The following is a 27,169-nucleotide window of genomic DNA, read 5'->3' as shown; positions in this document are numbered from 1 at the left end:
ATTACCTAACCAAATCTGATACAGAACAGAGAACCACTAAATATAATTATATTTTATTTCATTTTACAAAGCAGCAAAATCTGTAAATATCTCATTAACATAAAATGACTATTAAAGGAAATACAAAAACATTCATAATTTATTAAATAATTCCTAAATTCCCTCTGAAGTCAAGAAAGGACCGCTTCCATAAAGCCAGCTCTACCAAGCAAGAACATCTTGGGGTAATAAGGCAGTGAGACTCCACTAAAATATACAAATTAATCCACAGGCCAAAGTGCAGTTACCCTCTAAAGCAGGCAATCCAAAGAAAAAAATTTTATGTTTCCTTTTACTTCTTAAAAATTATTATTCAACAAACATTTATGTAGTGCTTGTAGTGCGAAAGATGTGTTCTAAGTCCTAAACAAATATTTGAATCATATGATCCAAATAACAACAGGTAACTATATCCCTATTTTACAGATAAGGATATCGAGGTACAGAGGTTAGATAATTCACAAGGTCATAGAGCTGGTAAGTGGTGGAGCTAGGATTCAAATCCAGGCAATCTGGCTCCAGAATCCAGGCACTTAAGCATTATGTTAAGCTTCCTTCCATAAATATACCCAGTTATATGCAGGTCATATTCTATTAAGCAAACTTGGAACTTCTATGGGATTAAAGATAAGAGTAAAGAGAATGTGTAAACATCCATCTCTGTATTACAATAAAGAATGAATTAAAAGACATATCCATCAGATATATAGTGTTTCCAGAGTTAATCTATTCATTGGGTCACTTAAAAGAAGGCAGGAAAAAGAATTTTTACACCAATGTAAATAAAATAATATTTCTTTTAGGGAATGCTTCAGGAAACCAGGAATTAAAAATCAAAATAAACCAGGAAAAATAGGCTTCATTTAATTCTACAAGAAAACACTCGATAGGTAGTGCTGTCCCAAATGATCAATACATATGAACAAGCATTAGAGATAAAGCTGGAATCCTCTAGCTCTCTAATGGCAGAGATGATGCCAAAATCTCCATTTCATAATCAAGAATTTGGGGCACGAAAGCTAGAATGTCTTTAGCTGAATCCAGAACCTCAGTACAGCAACTAGAATCTCTAATTCTAGGGACCCAACAGATTGAGAAAAAAAACTACTAATATTAGAAAGAGCAGAGAAGAGCCCCTAATGCTAGAACCTTAGTAGTATTTCTGAAGTGCATGTTTCAGTTTTTTTAATTGAAGTAGAGTTGATACAATGTTCCATTAGTTTCAGGTGTACAGCATAGTGATTCCACAAGTCTATACATTATTGTGTGTTCACCACAAAGTGTAGCAACCATCTGTTACCAGCATGTTTCAATTTTTGATATCTTTCTAGCTGCAGAGTCTCAATGGTGGTAGTAAAGTTTCCACTTTCTTTCCCCCCGTCTGGAGGAAGATGTGTTCCAGGCATGCTCGATTCTGAAACACATTTTCCCATAATACCTGTGTTAGAGACAGTGCTTCCACTGTGAATGTGATCACAGAATTTTAGAACTGAGAAGGACCATCTATTGTAGTTCAACATTCACATTACAGATGAAGAATTGTGGTCCAGAGAGTTTAAGTGACTTGAAAAACAATACACAGCTGGTCTCCTAACTCCGACTAATGTTTTTTCTCCCACTCTATTCTACTGCCTGCTTTGGCTACAAGTGCAAACTGGCCTGGAAACCCAACCATTATTTCTACATTGAAACTATGAAGAAATGCTTTTAAATTTTAAATATTCTAACTTAATAATAAACACTTAGATTCAAATTGTTGATAAACAAGGGAACACCTATAATTGCCCCTTCCCACTTTTTGGACAGTTAATACTACATCTAAAGATTCCCTGAAAACATGTTTAAAATTAATTGGGTCTTACAATATTCTTTTTTAGTCAGTTCACTCAAACCTATCCCTCTTCATTTGCTGTAGCTGATGTTCTTGAATCTTTGTTCCCTATGATAAAGGAGTCCCCTTGGTAGCTATCTTATCCTGCTGCTGTCATCTAGTAAACCCCAAAATGGGATAAAAAAAAGTTAAGTGGCAACTCCCAGCTCAAGTAAGCTTCACTAGCAAATGAGGAAACCCCAAAATTTAACAATCCTCTCCCTACTTCATTGAGGGTATCATCTTAGGTCATTTCCTCATATTCCTTAGAACTGATGCATTTATTTCCTTGTGGAAGGGAAAGCAGAGCAGCATGAGGGTACTGGAGACCTAAAGTGGCAATGAGAACTGGGGGTGAGAGAGGGAGAAGGGTATAGGAGAGAGAGAGAGAAGGCACTGAAGATAAATGTACTTACTATGGATAAAAGCCATACAAAATAACTGAAATTTTGTGATAAAAGTCATTAACTTTAAGATAGCCTAAAACATAAGAAATACTTTTCAATTATAGTTGAAATTATTTGCTCTAATAAAAACCTCAAAATTATCCAATGACATGATAGGTAGCAGCTCTTATGAAAGAAAACTAGACAATGTTTAAAGTGGAAACTAAGTTTATAAGACCAGAAGTTAAAAGGTTATTATTCTAGTCACAGTTGTAAGAATAAAAACTCAATGAGAAAGCATAAAATTATCAGTTAACAACATTTACCCAGGGCCCTATGGGGAGTGGGGGGATGGGTGAATATGATAGCAGAAAAATCGGATACAAACAAAATATAAGGCAAAATAAATGAAAATTCCTGCCCACCAAGAGCTTACAATCTAATTGGTGATATACATGCATGAAAAAGCCTGGAAACAATGTTATAAATAACTGCAAAAAAATATAATCCAAACAAATCACAAAGCAATGAGAAAAAAATGGTAAAATTTATGAAAAATGGATGAGATTATAGAAAAGGTGGGTATAATTTATTCAATAGCTCCAAACAGTGTTTGAGTTCTTATTAATGCATCCTTAAATAACTCTTAGAATTATTATCTCTTTCTATTCCCAACAACCATTCTTCCAAAACTAGAATGTACTACTGAAACAATGCCTACGTGGAAGTCAGAGTCTCTGGTTTCCCTTTTTCTAATAACTATGTAGTATTCTAGGACAACTATATTTTCTTCTGAGTTGTATAACAACAACCCTTTTCATGAACCTAAATAAAATTTGATTACTTTAAAAAGAGTTAAGGAAGAAAAAAAGAGTTAAGGAAGAAATCAAGACAGTTTACATTGGAAAATATTTCATGCATCCATCACATTATAAAATCTAATACATCACACATTATGTTCATAATCAACTTTTACAGAAAAGAGAAAAAGTTCCACAAATACTACTAAATGATATTAGCAGGCAAAAAACAAGCCTAAAAACTTGCAATAACGCAACATACTCTGATATGCATGCATGGGTAGGGCTGCATGCACACAGGTAAATTCTGAACTTTTAATAACTTAAAAGCTCAGAAGTTACACAGTTAACAAGGAAAATATGTTGAATCTGTGTATTAAACATGAAACAGATAAATCTTTACAAACCATTAAATATAAATTTTCAGCTTCTCAGAAAAAATTTCAGAAACAGCCTTCCTATACTGAATCAGTAATGAAATAATCTTATCTTCAGTGTGGAGGAGACCATTACTTTTGGGGCTTTCCTTATAACAAAAAGGCTGTCTGGTCAATATTTGTACCTAGAATAATGAAATGTTTTCAGATGAGAAATTGGAAAAGAATTATTTTCTGGGAGCATTTGCCTCAGGTAAACTCTAGAGCTATTTCAAGCAATTTAAATCTAAAATTTCTGAATATTCTTGAGTTTCAAATTATAACTATATCAATAATTACATGTAAGGTAACTAAAATGAAAATACTTAAATAAAATAATTAAGATCTACATATATGACTATCATAAAATTGTTTTCAAAATAAAATTGAAATCCTACAGGATCTCTTTGTATTAGGATTATAATGCCACTAATAAGTGGGGAAAATTCTACACAAATTCAACCAAAAAATTTAGAGGTGGGTTTCACAGTCACAGCATGGAGGCCAGGCCCACTCTCACCTTGGACGTCTTCCTCTCCACCATCACCATCTTCTTCCTCATTGTAAGCCAGCTCAGCCTGCTTGTCTGCCTCGTACTCACCTACGTTACCATCATCCCCATTATAATCCGCCAGTTTAGAGCCATGCTGCGGATCAACAGGGGATTCATTCTCATCAAAGAACCGGCCTGTGAAGTAGGTAGAGGATTAATTCAAGAGTAAAGAGAGAAGAAAAGAAGGGACCTACACTGGAGGCAGACCAGAAAGTAGACAAGTGAAACCTGGCAACTTTCAGGGTACTGGTTATAAAAAAGATACATTTGTGAAGATTATCCAAGACAAAAAGAAGTAAGAATAAAGACTGAAAACAACTTTTTAAAAAAGAATTTCTCTTTTGTGTTAATTTTAGTACTTGCTACTTAAGGTGTGAATATTTTCTTAAAGAAAAGATTACCATTTTCAGGACTGTTTTCCCAATAACCAACAACTTCTCCAATATAAGTATTTGTCTAATTTACCACTTTAGAGAACAATAAATAATTTTACTACTAGAATCTGTAGTCCTTCGTTGCTTATGAAATACTATTTTCTATAAATAATTTTTGATAACTTTTTTTGTAAAAATAAACAAGTACTATGCAGGCTAGTTTCTTTTTGGATGCTAAGACAAACTAACACAACTGAGGGATATCTCAGGTTCCTTCAGTGACAGTGACTCACACTATAGCCTTGGATTTCCAAGGAGGGCTGGGAGAAAGAATAAACCATCAGAATTCCTGGTGGTATGTGTTTTTTTCAAAAAAAAAAAAGAGATAAAGCACAAGTAATTCTGATTTATTCTTTCCCATTTCCTAAACAGAACTTTTAAAAGTCAGAGGTAGAGGAAGCTTAAGAAAGTTGACCTACATGAGACTGTTATATTGCATATTCATAAAAATCAGAAACCAAAAAGAGCAATAGACATAGTATCTACTGTAGAAAGCTATTCAACAACTAAGTATTGAAAATAAAAATGTTAGGCACACTAAGATCTGACTCATAAGTTAAACTCTACTTAGACATTAAATTTAAGTAGCATAAAGAGAATTTTATTCCAATCCCTAAAATATAAATAACAGTAACTTACTAATGATGAAAGAATTTAAGACTTTAAAAAATTATGAAAACTTTCTATGATAAGTCTAAAATTTTTTGAATTATATTTTTAAGAATTACATTGCAATGAGACATTCAGGAAAAAAATTAATGACTTTTTTGCTTGGAAAGAAAAGTTAACTGCAAATGGAAAGAATTATGGAGGTATTGGTCAATTTTACAAATAGCTCACCACATCATTAGGCCAATATATTTCTATTTGCTGGGTAAAGAGTTAATCAGGAAAATAATTAAAGAACAAATCACACTTACATAGGCTTTCAAGGATGGAGCATGTTTACAACAGGAGACTTAAGTAATTGGGGCCAATAAAAAGAGCATAAAGTCATCTTACATCTATTCCAGAATAAGGTTGGATATGTACACTTAAAAAAATGGAAAAGTTGATAAAACAGAGTTAGAGAAAAGAAATGGATATAAAAGAGTTAAAAAGGAAAAAAACAGAAAAAAGAAGAATATGTAAGCTAATTTGTGAGAAAGACACCTTGTCTCCTAATGATAGTAATACAAAACAAAACATCTTGGTGGCTTTTGTTATTATTTCTTTCTCTAACAATAAAATAGATGACACCAATGTAAGCAGGAAAATAGGAGATTTATAGAGATCTATATTTTCTTTTTTTAAATGCAATATTTATTATGGTCTAAATACGTGGAGCAGTTAAAGCATCCTTATGCAATAAGAAACTGCTGTTTTATATATAAACATTTTAATATGGTAGTTACCAGTGAATTTCTCAAGAAATTTTTTAAATTTTTATCAGTTATGAAATATAGAAGACTAAAAAATTAGTCTAAAAAAAGCTATTATAAAATATAGTTAATATTACTGTACATTAACCAAAAAAATCGTCCACCTATACCTTTTATAATATTCCAACAGAACAGTTTATAGTTTCTTTCTTTTGTAGGTGTTTGATGATCTGACTAGCCTGAATTCTGTCCTAAAAGTATAATACTACAATCAGTGACACTAGACACTAGACAGAGATAACCAGAAAATCAATAATAAGAATGGTTGAAAAATCAACCACAGGGGCGCTTGGCTGGCTCAGTCAGTGGAGCATGAGACTCTTGATCTCAAGGTTGTAAATCTGGGCATACAGATTCCTTAAAAAAAAAAAAAAGAAAAGATTGGATGACCACACCACTGTCCTTTGCTAAATAAGTAATTTGTGCTATCAGATATACAGAATTTTCACCTTTGGAGAAAGAGCTAACCCTTCATATAGGGTTTCCAATACTATGATAGCCAAAACCAGGGAGAAAAAAAGAACCAGCTACACAACATTACCAGTCAAGTTGGGATGTCAAACTTCACATTAAACAGTGAATGAATATGACAGTATAAATAAAAATGCCTAACAATAAATATAACAGGCTGCTAAATTATATAATTTTCAGGCAACATATTTGCAAAAAGAGTTATATAAGGGAGAAATCCATGTGGGTTAGAGCTAGAAGGGAAGGTTTCAAAAAAGAGGCAAATATATTGAACCATAACAGAGAGAAGGAAAGAAAACATTCGATGAAAAGGTTAAGAAGGTAGATGGAGTATTCAGGAGACAGTAGAGAGATTAATTTGATTGGATTTATATTAGACTGTAGAAAGAGGAAGTTTAGACAAGAAAATTAGGAATAATTATGGAAAACCTCTATAGTTAGAGGCTTTAAAGGGCTTCCTATATCCACTTCACAAGGTCAATGTTAGAATGAATGGCTAAGTATATGAAAGTATCTACAATGCTTTTTCATCCAACAAAGACTCACTAATGTTTGTGAAAGGTATTGCACTGGGCACTGTGACGCAAAAATAAACTTACAATCTCTATTTCTGGTAATGCATTGTAGTAAGGGAGACAAACATGTAAACAAATATTTAGAAAGTGATGCTGTGTGTGCTATACCACAATGACCTAGAAAGTGACATCTGAACATGGAGACTTGCTACCATTGATTTCTATTTGATAGAGGAAGTCTGGACTTTTTGTAGGAGGCAATAGGCAACTGTCATGGTTTCTTTTAAGCTCCCTGAGAACAGGACTCTAATCTGGCTTATGTACCACAGCAACTCCACTGTCTATTCAGGTAAGGAGCTATGAGGACTTAGACTAGGGAGATATAACAGGAAATTAGTTAGGAACAGATAAATCAAATACATTTAAAAATGACAAATTGAGTACATGGCACAATGGAATGGAAAGACTCAAAGAATGATTTTATAATCCTAGCCTAGAAACTAAAAATAAAGATATTTGTACCCAAAATGGAACAATTGAGAAGGTATGGGAAAGCAAATGCTTTAGGTATACTGAACTTAGGGTTACAGTAAGATGTCCAAATGAAAATATTTTATAGATGCATGGAAATACGGAACTAGACTCTAGGTACAAAGTGAGGGCTAGATGTATAGATTTAAGATTCATAAATATAAAGATGATAGGTTAAATTATGGGAAGATAATTTCTATTAGAAAATGAATATTTACAGAAAACAGCTATAAATCAAAGAAATGATCTTAGGTAATGACTGTATTTGAGAAGGGGAAAAGGAAGTAATAAGGGTAAAGTTATCACATGACGGTGTAAAGCTGTGGTATGTTTCAACAAGAATTAAATATTGTACTTTACCTCTGAAGCATTTTACCTATTTGAAGATTTTTAATTCGGTTCTATCTCTCAGTAACACAATGCTAAAACTGTGCCCAACTAGGTGAGTAATATGGTAATTATATTAGTTTGGATCCCCAAATTTCCTTCCATTTTTGCAAAATTCAATTGTGTACTTGAATATTATTTTCATCCTGGTGGCTGCTTGAAAATGATTAACTTACAGCCTATCAGTAACAAGATATTAGTTCCATCCCAACAGTTTAAACATGAGAACACGAAGAAAGAAGCAACATACACTCTAGCTACTGAAAATCTTTGGGTGGTATCAAGTTGTAAAAAAAATCCTAAGAGACTGTTGACAGACTTTTCAGTTCACTTTAAACAATACAATAGAACTTCATACAGCATGATGGGTATTCTGTAAAACACCTTAAACATCAGACTGCAAACTTCCAAAACCACTAGAAAACAAAAGGATGACAACAAATAACTGTAACATTGCACAATCACAAAAAGGCATTTCAATCAAGAGAACTAGACTGTATGTTTTAATCCTGTACTGGAAATCAGACCAAGGTAAGTAACTTTTTTGCTTCATTAGCTCAAGGTTCGCTTTTAGGTTTCAATTTCTCAACTATTGTATGAAAAACAGGTTTTATGTTTTTCTAGTCATTCTTTTAATATATTATCACTATTATAAAGAAAATGAATCAATCTGAGTTGGTCAAAACTCTAGAGAGAAAGAAAAGGAAATTTTACTCTAAAGAAGGCAACATCTTTTTCTAGCCTTCATCTACTCCCAGTATCCACTGTGTACCATTCATTTGGACATCAACGCATTGAAATGATTCTTACATTATTCAATTTAACACCTACAGTTCTGACTACTTCAAGTATCCCTGAGGGTCCATGGTATGTGAAAACTTATAATCTGTTGAGACATGAATTAGAGTTTGAATGCTGGAAGGGTGAGGTGTGCAAATTGTGACAAAAATGTTACAGCAGGCTTTCCCCACCAAACAATGTATAGGGAAAACTACCGACTGGCTTTTGAATGGCTTACTTTGATTTCATCATGAGGCACGTTATGGGGCAAAAAGACCATACTTATTTTACATCTCAAGGTATAGGACCTGCATGTAGTAGGCACAGGAAGAAATCTGTTAATTGACTGTTGACTTACGGAAGGTAAAGAGAAACCAGAGAAATGAAAGAAGCATAGTAGCTGGAAATTATGTCTAACAGCATCTGAACAATCTGACCATCATCACTCTCCCAACCCCATTCCCAATGCAAAGAGGTTCAACTGCTCTTTCCCCTTCTTTACATTATCCACAGGCTACATTTTTGTTATTTTTTAAGACTAATGCTATGAGGGGAAGGGAGAAGAAGAGAAGGGAAACACATAATTTGATTTGCATCAAGGTCAAACACTGTTCTCCTTTACCTTTTGCTTTTATCCTCCACCAAACATACTGGACTAGTCTTAGAACTAGCATAAAATAAAGGGGCCTGAGGCAGGAAGTAATTTGCTAATTTTTGAGTAAGTAATACCAGGCACATGTCACTTATTTAGGACAAGTACATTAATCTGATGTACATTAAGTAGTTGGACACTCTATTTCAACTTCAGTATTCAAATATTCTTAATAGTTTTTTTCAAGATTTTATTAATTTATTTGAGAGAGCGAGAGAGAGAGAAAGCACAAGAAGGGGGAGGGGAAGAGGGAGTGGGAGAAGCAGGCTCCCCGCTGCATCAGCCCAATATGGGACTTGATCCCAGGACTCTGGGATCATGACCTGAGCTGAAGGCACACACTTAACTCTGAGCCATCCAGGTGTCCCGAAAATTTTTTCTTTTTTCTTTTCTTTCGTTCTTTTTTTTCTTTTTTTTTTTAAGTAAGCTCTCCACCCAACATGGGGCTTGAACTCAAGACTCAGAGATCAAAAGTCCCATGTTCTACCAACTAAGCCAGCCAGGTGCCCCTACAAAAATCTTTTTCTTTTTTTTGTTTTGTTTTGTTTTAAATTTTTCTTTATAAAGTAGCACTCTGATCCATACTTTACAAAAGTTTGACAGATTTTTCTATTTTTTTCTTATTAAATATTTTCAGATATACAGAAAAGTGTGGAGAATATAACATCCATGTTTCCATCATCCAGAATTTTGTCTAATTTTAAATTTTTTTTGCCATATTTGTTTTAGAACTTTTATTTATTTATTTATTTTAAAGATTTTATTTATTTATTTGACAGAGAGAGACACAGCAAGAGAGGGAACACAAGCAGGGGGAGTGGGAGAGGGAGAAGCAGGCTCCTGGCTGAGCAGGGAGCCCGATGCGGGACTCGATCCCAGGACCCTGGGATCATGACCTGAGCTGAAGGCAGTCGCTTAACCAACTGAGCCACCCAGGTGCCCTGTTTTAGAACTTTTAATAAAGAAAACATTACAGATACATAAAGTTCCCCAGGACTTCTCCCTAGCATTCTCCTCCTATCCCAAAGATAACCTCTATCTAAAACTGGGTGTTAAACATCCCCATGAAACTTTATGTATTCTTTGATAAATTGATTCACAAGCCTCTAAACTTTAAATACATGGCATCTGGACAGGAAAGAGTTAACTTGGCATGCCTCGTTTGCTCAAACCTTGTACATTCCAAAGAGGTTTGTCTTCAGGATTGGTGGTTGGCTGGAAGCTGGAAGCTAACTTCTGGGCCTATGGAATGTTGTGCCTGATAAGTATTTTTGTATGCCTGAGGCCTTGCGCCATGCTATACCAGTATGATTAGATAAATTTATCCTAACAAAACAATTTATGGTGTATATTTGTTTTTGCTAGGTGGAGGGTAGGAGGGCTAGAGTCTGAGTAACTGAGCTCAGTCATGAGGGTATCACATGACATGTGAGCACTACATGACTGACTCCCAATAAAAACTCTGGACTCCAAGGATCAAGTAAGTTTCCTGAGTTGGAAACACTTCATACATGTTGTCACACATGTTCGCTCGGAGGATTAAACAAATCTCCATGCAACTCCACTGGGAGGAGACACCTGGAAGCTTGCATTGGCTTTCTCCTGGAACTTGCCCCATGAGCCTTTTCCATTTGCTGGTTCTAATCTCTGTCCTTTCATTGTACTAAACCATAACTGTGAGTATAACTCTTCTGTGTCCTGTGAGCACTTCTAGTGAATCATCAAACCTGAGGGTGATTTTAGGACTTCCAACATAGCATAATGTATCTGTTTTGCAACTTGCTTTATTCTCTCATTATGCTTCTGAGATTTATCCATGTTGATAAATGTGGCTTTGTTCATTCATATGAACTCCTATATATAATTCCATTGTATGTGTATGGTACATACACAATGATTTAACCATTCTCATACTGATGAACATTCATTTCCAATTTTCAATGTAATAAATAAATATTCTTGTACAGTTCTAATACATATGAAAGTGTTTATAAGTACATATTAAGTTGTAGGGTATGTACATCTTCTCACTCTTACGATTGACCTTCTGATTAACAGAAGTTCTTAATTTTAATCAAGTCCAATTTATCATTTTTGAATTCATGGTTAGCTTTTATGGGGGAGGGGAGATTAATCTGGTTTAAGAAATCCTTGCCTACTCCATGTCATGAAGATACTATTTTGTTTTCTTCTAGAGGTTTTATTAGCTTTAAATTTTAAATCTGAAATCTATTTTTTTTCTCATTAAACTTTTGTTTTAATGGGTCTCAAAATTCTATGACAGATTTTTGGTCAAGTTGTTTCCATTAAAAGGTACTGATTTTAAAAGCTAGTAACTTAAAACTGCCACACACACACACACACACACACACACACACACAAAATGGTCCACAAAACATTCTCCTTTCCTTCCGAAGGTCTTACGATGCATTGTTATCATTAACCAGTCTTTTACTATTAAACTTAAATGGCCAATGACACAAACAGTTCTGAGAACGTTCTTCCACCACTGATGAAAACTGGGGTGGCAGGTGTTGGAGATACTATTCATTTAGCCTTCTGAGCTTTTGGGGCAGACTTGGTGACCTTGCCAGTTCCAGCTGCCTTCTTGTCCACTGCTTTGATGACACCCACAGCAACCATCTGTCCCATGTCACAAACAGCAAAACGGCCTAGAGGAGGATAGTCAGAGCAGCTCTTAACACACTTAGGCTTGCCAGGAACCATATCAACAATAGCAGCATCACTAGATTTCAAGAACTTGGGACCATCTTCAGCTTTTTTCCAGAATGATGATCTATCTTCTCCTTCAGCTCAGCAAACTTGCAAGCAATGTGAGGTGTGTGCATATCCAGCACTGATTTGGCCTGGATGGTTCAGGATAATCACTTGAATTGTGAAGTCAGCTGCTTCCACTGGTGGGTCATTTTTGCTGTCACCAGCCACACTGCCACAACGAACATCTTTGACAGATATGTTCTTGACATTGAAGCCCACATTGTCCCCAGGAAGAGCCTCACTCAAAGCTTCATGCTGCATTTCAACAGACTTTACTACAGTTGTAACACTGACTGGAGCAAAGGTGAACACCATGCCAGGTTTAAGAACACCAGTCTCCACTCAGTACTAGTACCAGTACCACCAATTTTGTAGACATCCTAGAGAGGCAGACGCAAAGGCATGTCAGTTGGACGAGCTGGTGGCAGATTGCAATCCAGAGCTTCAACCAGTGTGGTTCCACTGGCATTCCCATCTTTATGGGTGACTTTCCATCCCTTGAACCAAGGCATGTTAGCACTTGGCTCCAGCATGTTGTCACTATTCCAACCAGAAATTGGCACAAATGCTACTGTGTCAGGGTTGTAGCCAATTTTCTTAACATAGGTGCTGACTTCCTTAACGATTTCCTCGTATCTCTTCTGGCTGTAGGGTGGCTCAGTGGAATCCATCTTGTTAACACCAACAATTAGTTGTTTTATACCCACTTCAAATTCACCAACACAGCAGCAACAATCAGGACAGCACAGTCAGCCTGAGATGTGCCTGGAATCATGTTTTTGATAAAGTCTCTGTGTCCTGGGGCATCAATGATGGTCACATAAGACTTGCTGGTCTTGAATTTCCACAGGGAGATACCAATTGTGATACCACGTTCACCTTCAGCTTTCAGTTTATCCAAGACCCAGGCATACTTGAAGGAGTCCCTCCCCATCTCAGCAGCCTCCTTCTCAAATTTTTTGATAGTTCTTTTGTCAATCCCACCACATTTGTAGATCAGATGACCAGTAGTCGTAGACTAGCCTGAATCTACATGTCCAATGATGATGATGTTGATGTCAGTCTTTTCCTTTCCCATTTTGGTTTAGGTTTAGTGGTGGTTTTCACAACACCTATGTTCTGGCAGCAAACCCATTACAAAAAAGCTCTGCAATCTATCTTGAATTTAATTTTGTATATTGTGGAAGTAGGAAAGCCAAGGTTAGTATTTTCCCATTTGGCTATCCAATTGACCCAGTACTATTTATTGAAAAGACTATCCTTTCTCCCATTGCATTATATATTTTTCAAACTTTTAAAAAAGATTTTATTTATTTATTTTGACAGAGGGAGAGAGAAGAAAGAGCACAAGCAGGGGGAGGGGCAGAGGCAGAGGGAGAAGCAGGCTCCCCTCTGAGCAGGGAGCCCGACACAGGGCTCAATCCCAGGATGCTGGGATCATGAACTGAGCCCAAGGCAGATACTTAACCAACTGAGCCACCCAGGCATTCCCCCATTGCATTATGTTATCAATGTTGTCATAAATCAAGCGACTATATATGTGTGGTAATTTCTTCATTCTTCAATCTGTTCCACTGGTCCATCTGTCTATTCTTGTGACAATACCATATTGTCTTAATTACCTCATCAATAATAGTTTTATAATAATCTTGATGTCTGATAGAAGTCACTAAGTTTCATTCTTATATATTGTCTTGGCTATTCTTAGTCTTTTGCATTACCATACATATTTCAGAATCACTTTATTTCCACCAAATTTCACCAATTCCAGTGCTATCCATCCAATTCCAGCAAAAAGAAAAAAAATGCTGCTGGGATAATAAATGGGATAGCACTGGAATTCCAGATCAATCAAAGAAGAACTGACATCTTTAAAACATTGAGCCTTCTAAACTATCAACATGGATTTACTTATATATCATCTAATTTCTGTCAATAATGTTTTGTAGTTTATACAAGTTCTTGTGAATATTTTGTTAGAATTTTTTCAAGAATCTGATGTATTTTATGCTATTAAAAATAGGTTTTTGGGGCATTTTTCTGGCTCAGTCAGTGGAGCCTGCAACTCCTGATCTCAGAGTTGTGAGTTCAGGCCGCATGTTGTGTGTAGAGATTACTTAAAATAAAAATCTTTTTAAAAAATAGTTTCTTTGGGGCACCTGGGTGGTTCAGTCATTAAGCGTCTGCCTTCGGCTCAGGTCATGATCCCAGGGCCCTGGGATCGAGCCCCACATCAGGCTCCCTGCTCAGCGGGAAGCCTGCTTCTCCCTCTCCCACTCCCCCTGCTTGTGTTCCCTCTCTCACTGTGTCTCTGTCAAGCAAATAAATAAAATCTTTAAAAAAACTAAAATAAAATAAAATAAAAAAATAGTTTTTTTTTTAAAAATTTCACTTTATATGTTTTTTGCTGACATATACAAGTGCAATTAATTTATTTTAGCCTTCTAATAACTTTGCTAAATGCTTATGTAATACTTATTTACTTTAATAGTTTGTAGATTGTTTTGAGTTTTCCACAAATAAAATTATACCTGCAAATAATAACAATTTACCCAGTTTTATTTCTTCTTTTCAATCTCTACACTATTTTTTTTCACACTTTATATCACTGACTAGGACATACAGTGAAAAGTTGAAAAGAAATAATGATAGAGGTTATCTTAGTCTTCATGATTTCAAAGAGAAAATTTTTGATAGTTCACCATTAAGTGATGTTTGTTAGAGGATTTTTGTAGATACTCTTCATCACATTACTGTCTAGTCCTAGTTGCTTAGAGTTTGTTATCATGAATACATGTTGAATTTCTTCAAACGCTTTCTTTGCACGTATTGAGATGCACCTACTCGATTTGTCTCATATATTTTGTTAATGTGATGAATTACATAGACTGCTTTTCAAATATTAAAAAACCTTGCATTTTGAGAATAAAGCCAACATGGTCATCATGTATATCATTTTTATCTATCTCTGGTCTGATATGCTAATATTTTATTCAGTATTTTTACATGTACAATGTTGGCAGGAATTGTCCTGTAATTTTCCTTTTTCATAAAATACTTAGTTCTGCCATCCAACTTATGCTGGCTTCATAAAATGAGTTGGGAGGTGTTACCTCATTTTCAATTCTCTGAAAAAGTTCATGTTAGATTGGTTTTATTTCTTCCTCTAAATGTTTGGAAGAATTCACCCGTGAAACCATTTGGGCATGAAAATTTCATTAAGGGAAGGTTTTAAATTACAGATTCAAGATCTATTTTTTTTTAAGGTTTTACTTTTAAGGGCACCTGGGTGGCTCAGTGGGTGAAGTGTCTGCCTGCGGCTCAGGTCATGATCCTGGAGTTCCGGGATCAAGCTCCACATTGGGCTACCTGCTCAATGGGGACACTCCTTCTCCCTCTCCCTCCCCCTGCTCCTTTTCTTTCTCTTGCTCACTCTCTCAAATAAATAAATAATATCTTAAAAAAAAAATTTATTTTTAAGATAATCTCTACACCCAACGTGGGGCTCCAAACCCACAACCCCAGGATTAAGAGTCACATGCTCCACCAACTGAGCCAGCCAGGTGGATCTCACAACCCCGAGATCATGACCTGAACCCAGTATCAACAGTTGGAAACCTAACCAAATGAGCCACCCAGGCGCCCCCAGATTCAATATCTTAACACAGAACTCTTCAGATTTTCCATATCTTCTTGTGTCAGTTTTATATACAGGTGTTTTTCTAGGATACTACCCACTTCTACATTTTCCAGTGTTTTGGTAGTAATTCACAATACCTAATTAAATGCTCTTTTTCATTCCTGATATTGATAATTTGTGCCATCTCTTTCTGTCTTGATCTGTGCTAGAGGTCTTATTTTCACTAATCTTTTCAAAGAACCAATTTTTAGTTTTATTGATTTCATATAGTGATCCTGAGTTTAGTTACCTAGCTAAACTCTCTTATAATATTAGTGTCTCTTTTGGGGTATGGTGAGACTTGATTACCTATTCAATTTACTTAATGTTATTGGTTTATTCAGTTTCTCAAATCATCTTGAACCGATTTTGGTAATTAGTTTTCCAGAATATTACCCATTTGATCTAAGTTTTCAAATTTATTGTCAAAGTTTTAAATAAAATTTTCTTGTGATTTAAAGATTTAAAGTATAACCTGTTTTTTTTGTTTTTTTTTTTAAGATTTTAAGTAATTTCTACACCCAACGTGGGCCTTAAACTCACGACCCTGAGATCAAGTCGCACACTCCTCTGACCTAGCCAGCCAATTACCCCGACCCTCTGTTGTCCTGTATATTACTTATTCTATCTTTTCTATTTTTTCATTAGTATTACTAGAGGTTTATCTAGTTTGTTTTTGATTTTGCTCCTAGTTATTCTTTATTTTCCACTTCACTTATAATAGCTCTTACCTATTTTTTCCCCTCTCTTCTACATTCTTTCCGTTTCCTCTGCTATTCTTTTTCTCCTTTCTGTGAGGTCAGATTGTTTGGGTTCTAACCCTGACTCAGCTATTTACTAGCTAAGTAATCTTGAAAGTATTATGAAACTTCTTTGTGTGTTTCCAGTCTATAAAATGGGAATAATATCTACACACTGATTTGTTATAAGTTTATACATACAAATACCTTTAGAACAAAAACTGGCACATACTAAACACTCCAATGTTAGCTATTTTAGTATCATCATCATTAATAGTAGTAATATACAACTACTTCGACCACTACTACTATTATTACTATTTTGAATTCGACTCATTTAATTTTTAAGATTTTATTTATTTATTTGAGAGAAAGTGAGAGGGAGAGGGAGAGAATCTGAAGCAGACTGCACTGAGCACAGAGCCTGACTCTAGCCTCGTCCCACAACTGCGAGATCATGACCTGAGCAGAAACCAAGAGTCGGAGGCTTAACCAACTGAGCCATCCAGGCGCCCCTCAACTCATTTAATTTTTAGGGTTTTTTTTCTTACTGCTCTCAAGGCCATAAATTTAGCTGTAAATATTACTTCAAATGTATTTCTCACATTTTGATATGTGTGGTACTATATTATTGTTCAGTTCTGTAAATTTGTAAATGCTAATTAATTCCCCCCTCAAAAAAAAGTTCTTGATGATTGACATTTTTAAGTTTATAATATAGGGGTTTTAAGATACTATTCACGATATAAATTGCCTAAAAATTTATTAAGACTCTCTGTGAACCTAGGATCTAGCCAATTTCTGTAACTGTTCCATGTATACTTTAAAAGTCTCTCTACTAAACGTAGGGATCTGGGGCACGTGGGTGGCTCAGTCGGTTAAGCCTCTGACTCTTGGTTTCCATTCAGGTCTTGGGATCAAGCCCCGACTTGGGCTCTGCACTCAGCAGGGAGCCTGCTTGTTCCTCTCCCTCTGCTCCATTCCCCACACTCCCACTCTCTCTAAAATAAATAAATAAAATGTTTTTTAAAACAGGGGCACCTGGGTGGCTCAGTCGGTTAAGCATCTGCCTTCAGCTCAGGTCATGATCCCAGGGCCCTGGGATGGAGCCCCACATCGGGCTCCCTGCTCAGCGGGGAGGCTGCTTCTCCCTCTCCCTCTGCCTGCCTCTCTGCCTACTTGTTCTCTCTCTCTCTCTGTCAAATAAATAAATAAAATCTTTAAAAATAAATAAATAAATGAATCTTTATAGTTGTTCCTCTTGTTATTATGGTGTAACTTTTTCTTTTTTCCTTAAAATCTATTTTATCATTTGTTAATACTTTACACCAACTTTCTTTAGTTCTCACTAAGGAATATCTTTACTTAAATTATGATAAAACATACATTACATAAAACATGTCATCTTAACCATTTTTAAGTGTACAGTTCAATGGTATTAAATACGTTAACACTGCTATGCAACCACCACTACCACTACTTTTTTTATCTTCCCCAACGGAATACTGCATATTCATTAAACAGTAATATCCCCTCCCTGACCCAGGGCCTGGCAACTACCACTCTTTCTGTTTCTATATATTTGACTACTCTAGGTAACTCAAGTAAGCAGAATAATAACAGTATTTGTCCTTTTGTAACTGGCTTATTTCACTTAGCATAATGTCTTCAAGGTTCATCCATGTTGTAGCATGTGTCAGAATTTCTTTCCTTTCTTAGGCTGAGTAGTATTCCTTTGTACCTATACACCACATTTTGTTTATCCATTCATTCGGCAATGAACACTTGGGTTGCTTTACCTTTTGGCTATTGTGAATAATGCTGTTGTGAGTATGGGTGTACAAATACCTGCTCAAGTTCCCTGTTTTCAGTTCTTTGGGGTATACACCAAGAAGTGAGAAATATCTTTTATAGTCCTTTTATTTTCACATTTTCTGTGTACTGTATGTGTTTAAGATTTAGTTGTAAACATTTTATAGCTAGATTCTGCTCTTGTATCCTTTTGTGATCTCTTTGATAACTTTGTTTATTTTTATCATGGTTTTTCTAATATTTGATCTTATTTAATTTTTACTGTTTAGATTCTCTTCTTTAAATTTTCTTCTTTCAAAATTACCTCCTATTCTTCCTCTATCCACTGTTAGATGGAAGTGGTACATTGTATTTCTAATTTTTTAGTGATTACCCTTAATTTTTAAGTTTTTATATTTTATTTAGTTATTTTTTAGGTAGGCACCATGCCCAACGTGGGGCTCGAACACATGACCCTGAGATCAAGAGTCACATGCTTTACCAACTGCACCAGCCAGGTACCCCAACCCTTAACTTTTAAACATATATAATTTATACATTTTTAAACAAAATTACAAAGTATTCAGTATTTCCATCCTCCTTCTGAGCAGGACATGGACCTTTTCACTTTACCCTTGAATACCTTCTCTTTTATTATTATTTGTTGTTTTTGCTGTCTTAACACAAAAATTGTTTTAAGTCAATAAATTTATCAATAGGTTTGATCAATTTGAGTTCCCATTTCTTGTAGCTATTACTACACCTCTTCAATTTTCTCTTTACTAAAGAATAACCTTTATCCTTCATTGAGTGTGTTTATGAGATGTAAACTCAGTCTTGTGTAACTGAATATGTCCTCATTTTATCCTCATTGTCCTCATTAGCTGGTATAACATTCTACATTGGTAGTTATTTTCTACTCATCACACTTAAGATATTATTCCATTATTTTTTGTTATTTGATTTGCTTATGAAAAGTCTACTGTCAATATAATTGTCATACCTTGAAAATAATCTATATCTTCTGGTATCATTTAAGATTTTTTCCTTTATTTTTGGATACTCTGAAGTTTTCCTATGCCTAAAAGCAAAGATTTTCTTCATTATCCTACTTGACACTCGCAGGTACATTTGATCTGAGAACACATACATGTCCTTATTCAACTGCAGAAAATTCTGAGCTTTTCAAATTCTTCAAAATTATTTTCAAGTATTGATTATCTACCCCATTTCCTCCATTCTCTACCTGAAACTCTTATTAGACATACATATATCTTCTGTCTTAACACCTCTGTCATATATACATATGATATATATTTATCTCTATATCTGTCTCTTTGCCATTCTGTGCTACATTCCTGATAAGTATCTCAGTACAAGCTTCCAAATCACTTATTTTAGTCAATTATTTTCATGGTCTAGCATCTCATAGACTGATTTTTATTTCAGTGATTATATTTTTAATTTCTAAAATGTAAAACTGGTTTTTAAATTTATGTTTTTGCTTTATCTCTGCCTGTTTCTTAATTTTTTTTTTTTGAGCAAGTTATCTCTTCATTTGCCTCTTTGAGCATCCTTAACCATATTTAGTTTTTAGCAGACTGTTAGATAAAATTGTTTTCACATTACAATTGTTAATATGGTGGCTATGTCTCTTAGCATTAATATTTTTCATACATTTGGAGTTTTGGTTTGCTGACTGATTTTTCATGTAGGTGGGGTATTTGTTTAAGTTTTCTCTCTCTATGTCAACCCAGATTATCTAGTAATGTTAAAGATGTTTTCACCCAGTTCCCCAGTCTAGAATGAGATTTATAATCACATTTCAGAGTTTCTATTCCATGATGCTACTGGGGATAGCACAAATTCAGTATAAAACCAATGGTGGTGTGGTATGACCATGCAGCATGGTTACAAGGCTGCATCCCCACGTTCCTATCTCCATAAGCCTTCAGGTTGCTAAACACTGTAGTCCTTGATAGCAGTCAGCAATAGCTTTATTTTCTGCTTCCTTTGCCAAGTGAGATGGGGCAATAACCAGGTCTTGGCTTTACGCAATAAGCGTGGGTCCTATTTTATTCTTGTTGCTTTTAAGAGCCAAATTCCCGGAAACCTGCATTTCCAGATCTGAGCATCATAGGTCCAATCATTCAGTTCCTTTCATCGTCTAGTGTTTTTGTTTCTTGGCCACACAGAAATGTTAGCATTGTTTCGAGATTATCAGTACCTTTTTAGTTCTCTTTTTTATATTTTTGTCTATCATTATTGTGTGAGCAGAGTGGGTATGTCAAAGGTGAACTCACTAAACCATTTGTAACAGAGGTTGAAAATTACTTTTAAAAATCCATATATATAGGGCGCATGGGTGGTTCAGTTGGTTAATCATCTGCCTTTGGCTCAGGTCATGATCTCAGGGTCCTGGGATCGAGGCCCACATCACACTCCCTGCTTGGCGGGGAGCCTGCTTCTCCCTCTGCTGCTTCCCCCTGCTTGTGCTCTCTCTCTCGCTGTAAATAAATCAATAAAATCTTTAAAAAAAAAAATCCATATATATATGGAAAAATCATATACTCTGATACTCTAGCTTGTATCTCCAGTGTTGTTCAGGAGAATCATTAACCTTGGTTAAATAAATGAATTCCTGCTGTTACTTACCCTGAAGCATGTTATACAGAAAAAACCCATATGAGAGGCAGCTTGATCATTGCCCACTGTTTCAAATAACTGTCTTTGTGACTTTCAGGATGAAGCTGACATTTGAAAAGAATGGTTTTCTCTATTCAAGGCATCTAAATATACAGGGTATGTCCCTCCTATTGGCAAACAGGTAGGCCTTACATGAATTTTCAGTTTCAACTACTTTGGAGAATGTCTGACTCCTTCCTTGAAGAATGCCTCCAGCATACTTTGAAATATCCCCTAAACTATATTTTGTGTCACAATATAGCCCATATTCTACATTTTAAATTAAACCAACTCAAATAAATCTTCCAAATATAATGAAATACGCCAACAAATTATCTAGCCATTTTCACATGATGTGGCAATACAAATCTAAATTTATAAAAATATATCAATAAAAATATGATACGCTAAGCCAAAAAACAAAAAAAATACTACATTTAAAACTGCCAAAAAATTTGTGGTGATTATTGTGTAAAATCTAAGACTGTTCCTCACATACCTAGTCAGGAAAAATTATAGCTATAAATGCATAAGGTTCTGCCTAACAGGCATTCAACAAAAGTTAGTTTAAATGAATATATTAGTAAGAAAAAGAAATGTGAAGATTTAATTTTCTAAAACTAAAAAATTAAAAAGTTTAAGACCTAAAAACTTTTAAAAAATAATAAAGTGGCAAGTCACAAGGAGCAAAGAATAAAATAAGGATAAGACAGATTAGAAATTAAACAGTGGCAGGGGCAGCTGGGTGGCTCGGTCATTTGAGCACCTGACTCTTGATTTTGGCTCAGGTCATAGTATCAGGGTCACGGGATTGAGCCCTGCTACAGAGCCCGAGCTCTGCACTCAGTGGGGAGTCTGCTTGAGATTCTCTCTCCCTCTTCCTCTGCCCTCCACCCCATGCTCTTGCACTGTTTCTCTAAAATAAATAAATCTTTTAAAAAAATTAAACAACAAAAAACCCCCCCAAAACAAAAACAAAACAAAAATAAATGAAAAAATAAAAAAAATTAAACAGTGGCAAAAATAGTAGTTGGGTTTTTGAAAAATAGAAAAATTTAAACAACTGATAAACTACAGTTTAAAAAAGAGTGACTACAAAAGTTTTACGACTAAGAATTTTAGAATAAAGAAATTAAAAGTAGGGAAATTCTCATAACTATATATTGATATAATTTATGACCAAGTTATCATTTTGATTGTGTCACTATCTACAGAAATAAATTCCAAAACTGATACAATAATTTTAACAAGTATTTAACAAATGCTAACTATGTGCATGAAGTCTGGGAAAAAAGAGTAAGACACAGTTCCTGCCCTCAAGAAGTTACCACTTTAATACAGAAGGTGGGTAAATGAACAGTTACAGGATTCAGGACACACCATCCAACGTTGCTGGTTTCATTTTTCAGATTTAAGGAAACCTTTTTTTCTCTTCTCTTAAGCAATCTATAAGTTAAAGCAATTTGATAAAATATACCTTTGTGAATAAAGATAAACAATTTTTTTTCTCCCTACCTGATCCCTCGAGAATTCAGAAACTCTGAGTAATCTTATTTTCGTGCAACACAGTTACTTGGGTAAGTTCAGTAAGAATCCCTTTTCCTGGTATTAGGACACATTTGGAAACTTTAGTTATATTACCAAGGATCTGACTAAATGTCATACTTGAGAATGATGCATAAAATCCAGTGTGACCAGCTTTACAAATCTAAGGTTGACTATAAGAAGTCAATATTTATTGGGTTTTCCTTGGCTTGGCTTCCTAACCTCTAGAGGCTTTTAAAATTCAAATCTGAGATTCCTTACGAAAAGTTCCAGCAAACAAACTCAAAAGACCTCTGTGGGCAATCACTATTCTTGCTGCACTTATATAAATAATCAGACCAACTTTAACGAGACTAGCCTTATATTTTTTTGAATATTTTATTTATTTGAGAGAGAGAGAGAGAGAACACGAGAGGGGGGAGGGTCAGAGGGAGAAGCAAACTCCCTGCTAAGCAGGAGCCCGATGTGGGACTCGATCCCGGGACTCCAGGATCATGACCTGACCCGAAGGCAGTCGCCCAACCAACTGAGCCACCCAGGTGCCCCGAGACTAGCCTTATTTTGCAAACAAATTAGTCTTACTTTGATTATCTTTGATAGAAATGGCGGTGACTATAGAGAGAAAAATGATGCTTCAACAAAAAACTATAGCACACCCTCATGGGTATTAAATTCTAGTCCTATTCACTGTCTTTAAGATTTTGTTACCTACTAGGGCGTCTGGGTGGCTCAGTCAGTAAGCGTCTACTTCAGCTCAGGTCATGATCTCAGGGTCCTGGGATGGAGCCCTGTGTTGGGCTCCCTGCTTGGCAGGGAATTTGCTTGTCCCTATCCTTCTGCCCCACCCCCTGCTCATGCTTGGTTGCTCTCTTTCTCAAATAAATAAATAAAATCTTTTTTTTTTTAAGATTTTATTTATTTATTTGACACACACAGAGAGATAGCTAGAGCAGGAACACAAGCAGGGGGAGTGGGAGAGGGAGAAGCAGGTTTCCCACCGAGCAGGGAGCCCAATGCGGGGCTTGATGCCAGGACCCTGGGATCATGACCTGAGCCGAAGGCAGACACTTAACGACTGAGCCACCCAGGCGCCCCAATAAATAAAATCTTTAAAAAAAAAAAAGAATTTTGTTACCTACTTGTTAACCAGACTGCATCTTGAATCCTTCTAGTTTCCCCCAGTATCTAGCTACAACTCTTCAAATTAAAGTTTCCAATTTCTTCCCACCCTCTGACTTGGAATTACTAAAAATTAAAACTCTCCTTTTCCCAAAGCCCTGCAAACTGAAGCTGGACAATTTGAAGCAAACTTCAGAGAAACCGCCACAACAGCTCATGTATGGACAAATTTTGTGCCTTCCTATGTGAGTCACTTAGAAAATTCACCAAATTGGGATGCCTGGATGGCTCAGTCGTTTAAGAGTCTGCCTTCGGCTCAAGTCAGGATCTTGGGGTCCTGGGGTTGAGTCCCACATCGGGATCCTTGCTCAGCAGGGAGTCTGCTTCTCCCTCTACCTGCTGCTCCCCCTGCTTATGTGCTCTCTCTCGCTAACAAATAAATAAAATCTTTAAAAGGAGAAAAAAAGAAAAAGAAAATTCACCAGATCACCTGATGACATTGCCAGAGACATTCAAAGTGTAAACCAAGAAAATCTGTCATAGTTCCAGTGCCTTGTCCTTATTCCATCTGAAGATGCTTCAAGTCCAACATCTAGAAAATCTTCTTAACTGACTGCCTTCTGGGCTAAAAACTAGTTCCAACCATTAATAGTTGTTTTTCTTTTGTTTCCCTAGAAATACTCAGGACAGAGACAGGTTCAATGAATTATGGGACAGTCTACCAATTCAGTTTCTGGAACGATATTTCTTGAAGTTTCAGATGGGGGAATGACAGGGTTCAGGACATTCTACCCCCAAATACAATATCTTGGCATATTAAATATTTTAAGCTGAAGGAATTTGAGAAATGGTATGTGAAGGAAGGACTTTCTGACCTTCCCTTGAAGCAGGTCATAAAACCCTCACGTGAAAGGTACCCTCCTTGTACCTAGAGGGAAGGAACATCTTTATATCCAAGAGAGAGCAACACCAAGAAGAATCTGAACAAATAGGCCTTGCTCCATTTCCCCCAGCTTACTATACTTACCTCACACCCTTTGTCTTATCACATCTTTCCACTTTTCATCTGACTTAGCATAAAAACACTCAGGTTTAACCATTTCTCAGGTCTTCATTTTCTTATGAAGTGTCCTACATCATTAAAATTTACATTAAATAAATTTGTATGCTTTCTTCCTGTTAATCTGTCTTTGTCAGTTTAAATTTTCAGACCTGGTCAGAGACCCTAAGAAGCTCAAGGAAAACTTCTCCTTCCCTACAACAGTTTATTACAGAATAGTGTGGGATATACATTAATGAAAGTATGTTCAACAGATTGAAGAAGTATGAGGAAGGAGTAATTGATACGGTCAAGATTACTAACGATATGAAGAAGGACTTTACCAAACAGGTGACAGCAGAGCATGGCTTTAAAGTATGATTAGGAACTTCTTAGAAATAGAACAAGAAAAGGAAATATTAAAGAATTTTTCCAAAACTTCCAAAGTAGAAGAGGTGGTATGATGCAGTGGAAAAGCAGTGAACCTGAAGATAAGGGACCTAGATAATAGTCTTGGTTGTTCCATTATTTACCTTAAGCAAATTAAACTTTGTGGACCTAATTTTTCTTTTCTGTCAAATGAGGGAATCACATTAGAGAAGAGCCTCAAACTTTAATGTAAATTAAATAAGGTCTAGGGTAGAGCCTGAAATAAGGTCTAGGGTAGGGCCTGAAATTCTAACAATCACATGTGATACGGATGCTGCTGGTCCACTGACCTATACTTCGCGCAGTAGGGCATTAGGTCATCTCTACAGGTTCCTTGTATCTTAAAAGTTTATTTCAAATAATTCTTCTATTATTTTGAAACTTTTTAGGAAATATGATTTTGAGAAGGATAAAACCAAACAAGAAAGCTATATAGGTAAAAAAAAAAAAAAAAGAAAGAAAGAAAGAAAACTACACTTAAAAAATAATTTCCCAGGGTGCCTGGGTGGCTCAGTCGTTAAGCGTCTGCCTTCAACTCAGGTCATGATCCCAGGGTCCTGGGATCGAGCCCCAAATCAGGCTCCCTGCTCAGCAGGAAGCCTGCTTCTCCCTCTCCCACTCCCCTTGCTTGTGTTCCTTCTCTCTCTCTGTCAAATAAATAAATAAAATCTTTTAAAAAAAAATTTCCCTTTATGATTAAATAGTGTTTACTCTCTGAAAAATAAATATTTAATAAAATCACTTTCACAATTAACATGATAATATATCTTTCCAAAATCCTTATAAAAAGAATTTATTGGACATACGAATAAGCAATTTAAAGGTACAAGAAATGAGAAATACCAAAAAGTAAATTATAATCTACATAATAGTGATGTACAACTTGGAAATACAATGAAAAACAGTCCGTTTTTAAATAATGAGAAAAAAAAGTTAAATATTTGGACATCGATTTAACTTGGGAAGTCAGATATATATTCAAAGAAAAGCATAAGACTACAATGAAGCATGAATAAATGGAGCCTTAGATGGAAAGACTAAAAATAGTAAATAATATAATACTACCCAACTTAATCTGTAGATTTAATTCAATATACACTAAGGTTTCTTTTTTTGTCTTTTGTCTTTTTTTTCTTTTTTTCAGAGAGGGAGAGGGGTAGGAGAGGCAGAGGGAGAGGGAGAGAGAAAATCCCAAGCAGACTCCCAGACCAGCATGGAGCCCCTACACGGGGCTAGATTTCACAACTCCGAGATTATGACCTGAGCCAAAATCAAGAGCGGGATGCTTAAATGACTGAGCCACCCGGGGACCGCTACAGTAATGTTACTGAGGACTACTTATAGAACTTGATAAACTAATAGTGAAATTATCCTGGAAGAACAGAGAAAAAATTAGATTTTTAAAAATTTCTAACTTCAAATTATTATAAAGCAGTTTTCAAGCCCTTATGTGATATTCTGATTTATGATAAGAAATATTATTTGGTCTTTGTCCCTTTTCTGGCAGAGAGCTCCTAAAACATTTGGAATTTCCTAAGTGAGGAGAGCCAAACTCCACAGTTTCCTCATACCTTCCAATACATCTCTTCTATTCCAGAGTTCTATCCTTTCATAATAACCCTGTAATCTAGGAAATAAAATGTTTCTCTGAGTTCTATGAGCCACTCTAGCAAATTAATTGAACTCAAGGAAGGGGTTGTTGGAACCTCAGATCTACCATCAATTGGTCAGAAGCACAGACAACAACCTGGACTGAGTAGCGCACTTTTATGTCCAGATAAAGAACAGATGATTAAAAGAAATGAAGGTTCTCATAAGAGTCAAGATGGATAAACCTGAATATATACAAATAAAAACCTAATTATCAAATTCAGCTAAGTTGCAGGATACAAGATCAACAAACAAAAATCAGCCATAACTGGAGAAATTTGGAGAAAGGGGAACCTTTGTACACTGTTGGTAGAAATGTAAATTGGTACAGCCACCATGGAAAACAGTATGAAAGTTCCTCAAAAAATTAAAACTAGAACTATCATATAATCCAGCAATTTCACTTTGGGTATTTATCTAAAGAAAACGAAAATACTAATTCACAAAGATATATGCACC

The 27,169-nt window shown here is 35.5% G+C and overlaps 1 protein-coding gene across 2 annotated transcripts in view; it reads right to left on the bottom strand.

Moving 5' to 3' along the window:
• GOLM2 (golgi membrane protein 2) overlaps nucleotides 1-27,169 on the bottom strand; it is a 99,495-nt gene that overhangs the window by 5,365 nt on the left and 66,961 nt on the right. Inside the window, exon 9 of one of the 2 annotated variants that reach the window (XM_006727454.3) lies at nucleotides 4,032-4,199. The exons of the other annotated variant lie outside the window; for it this stretch is intronic. Within the exon in view, the coding sequence (XP_006727517.1) occupies nucleotides 4,032-4,199 (168 nt within the window). The remainder of the gene's footprint in view (nucleotides 1-4,031; nucleotides 4,200-27,169) is intronic. 2 annotated transcript variants of the gene reach the window in all.

Source organism: Leptonychotes weddellii, chromosome 9 (genome assembly GCF_054177405.1).
Source record: "Leptonychotes weddellii isolate Sample4059 chromosome 9, ASM5417740v2, whole genome shotgun sequence".
NCBI classification, from domain to species: Eukaryota; Metazoa; Chordata; class Mammalia; order Carnivora; family Phocidae; genus Leptonychotes; species Leptonychotes weddellii.
The sequence above is the reverse complement of the archived record's forward strand: the minus strand, read 5'-3'. Positions and strand labels throughout refer to the sequence as shown.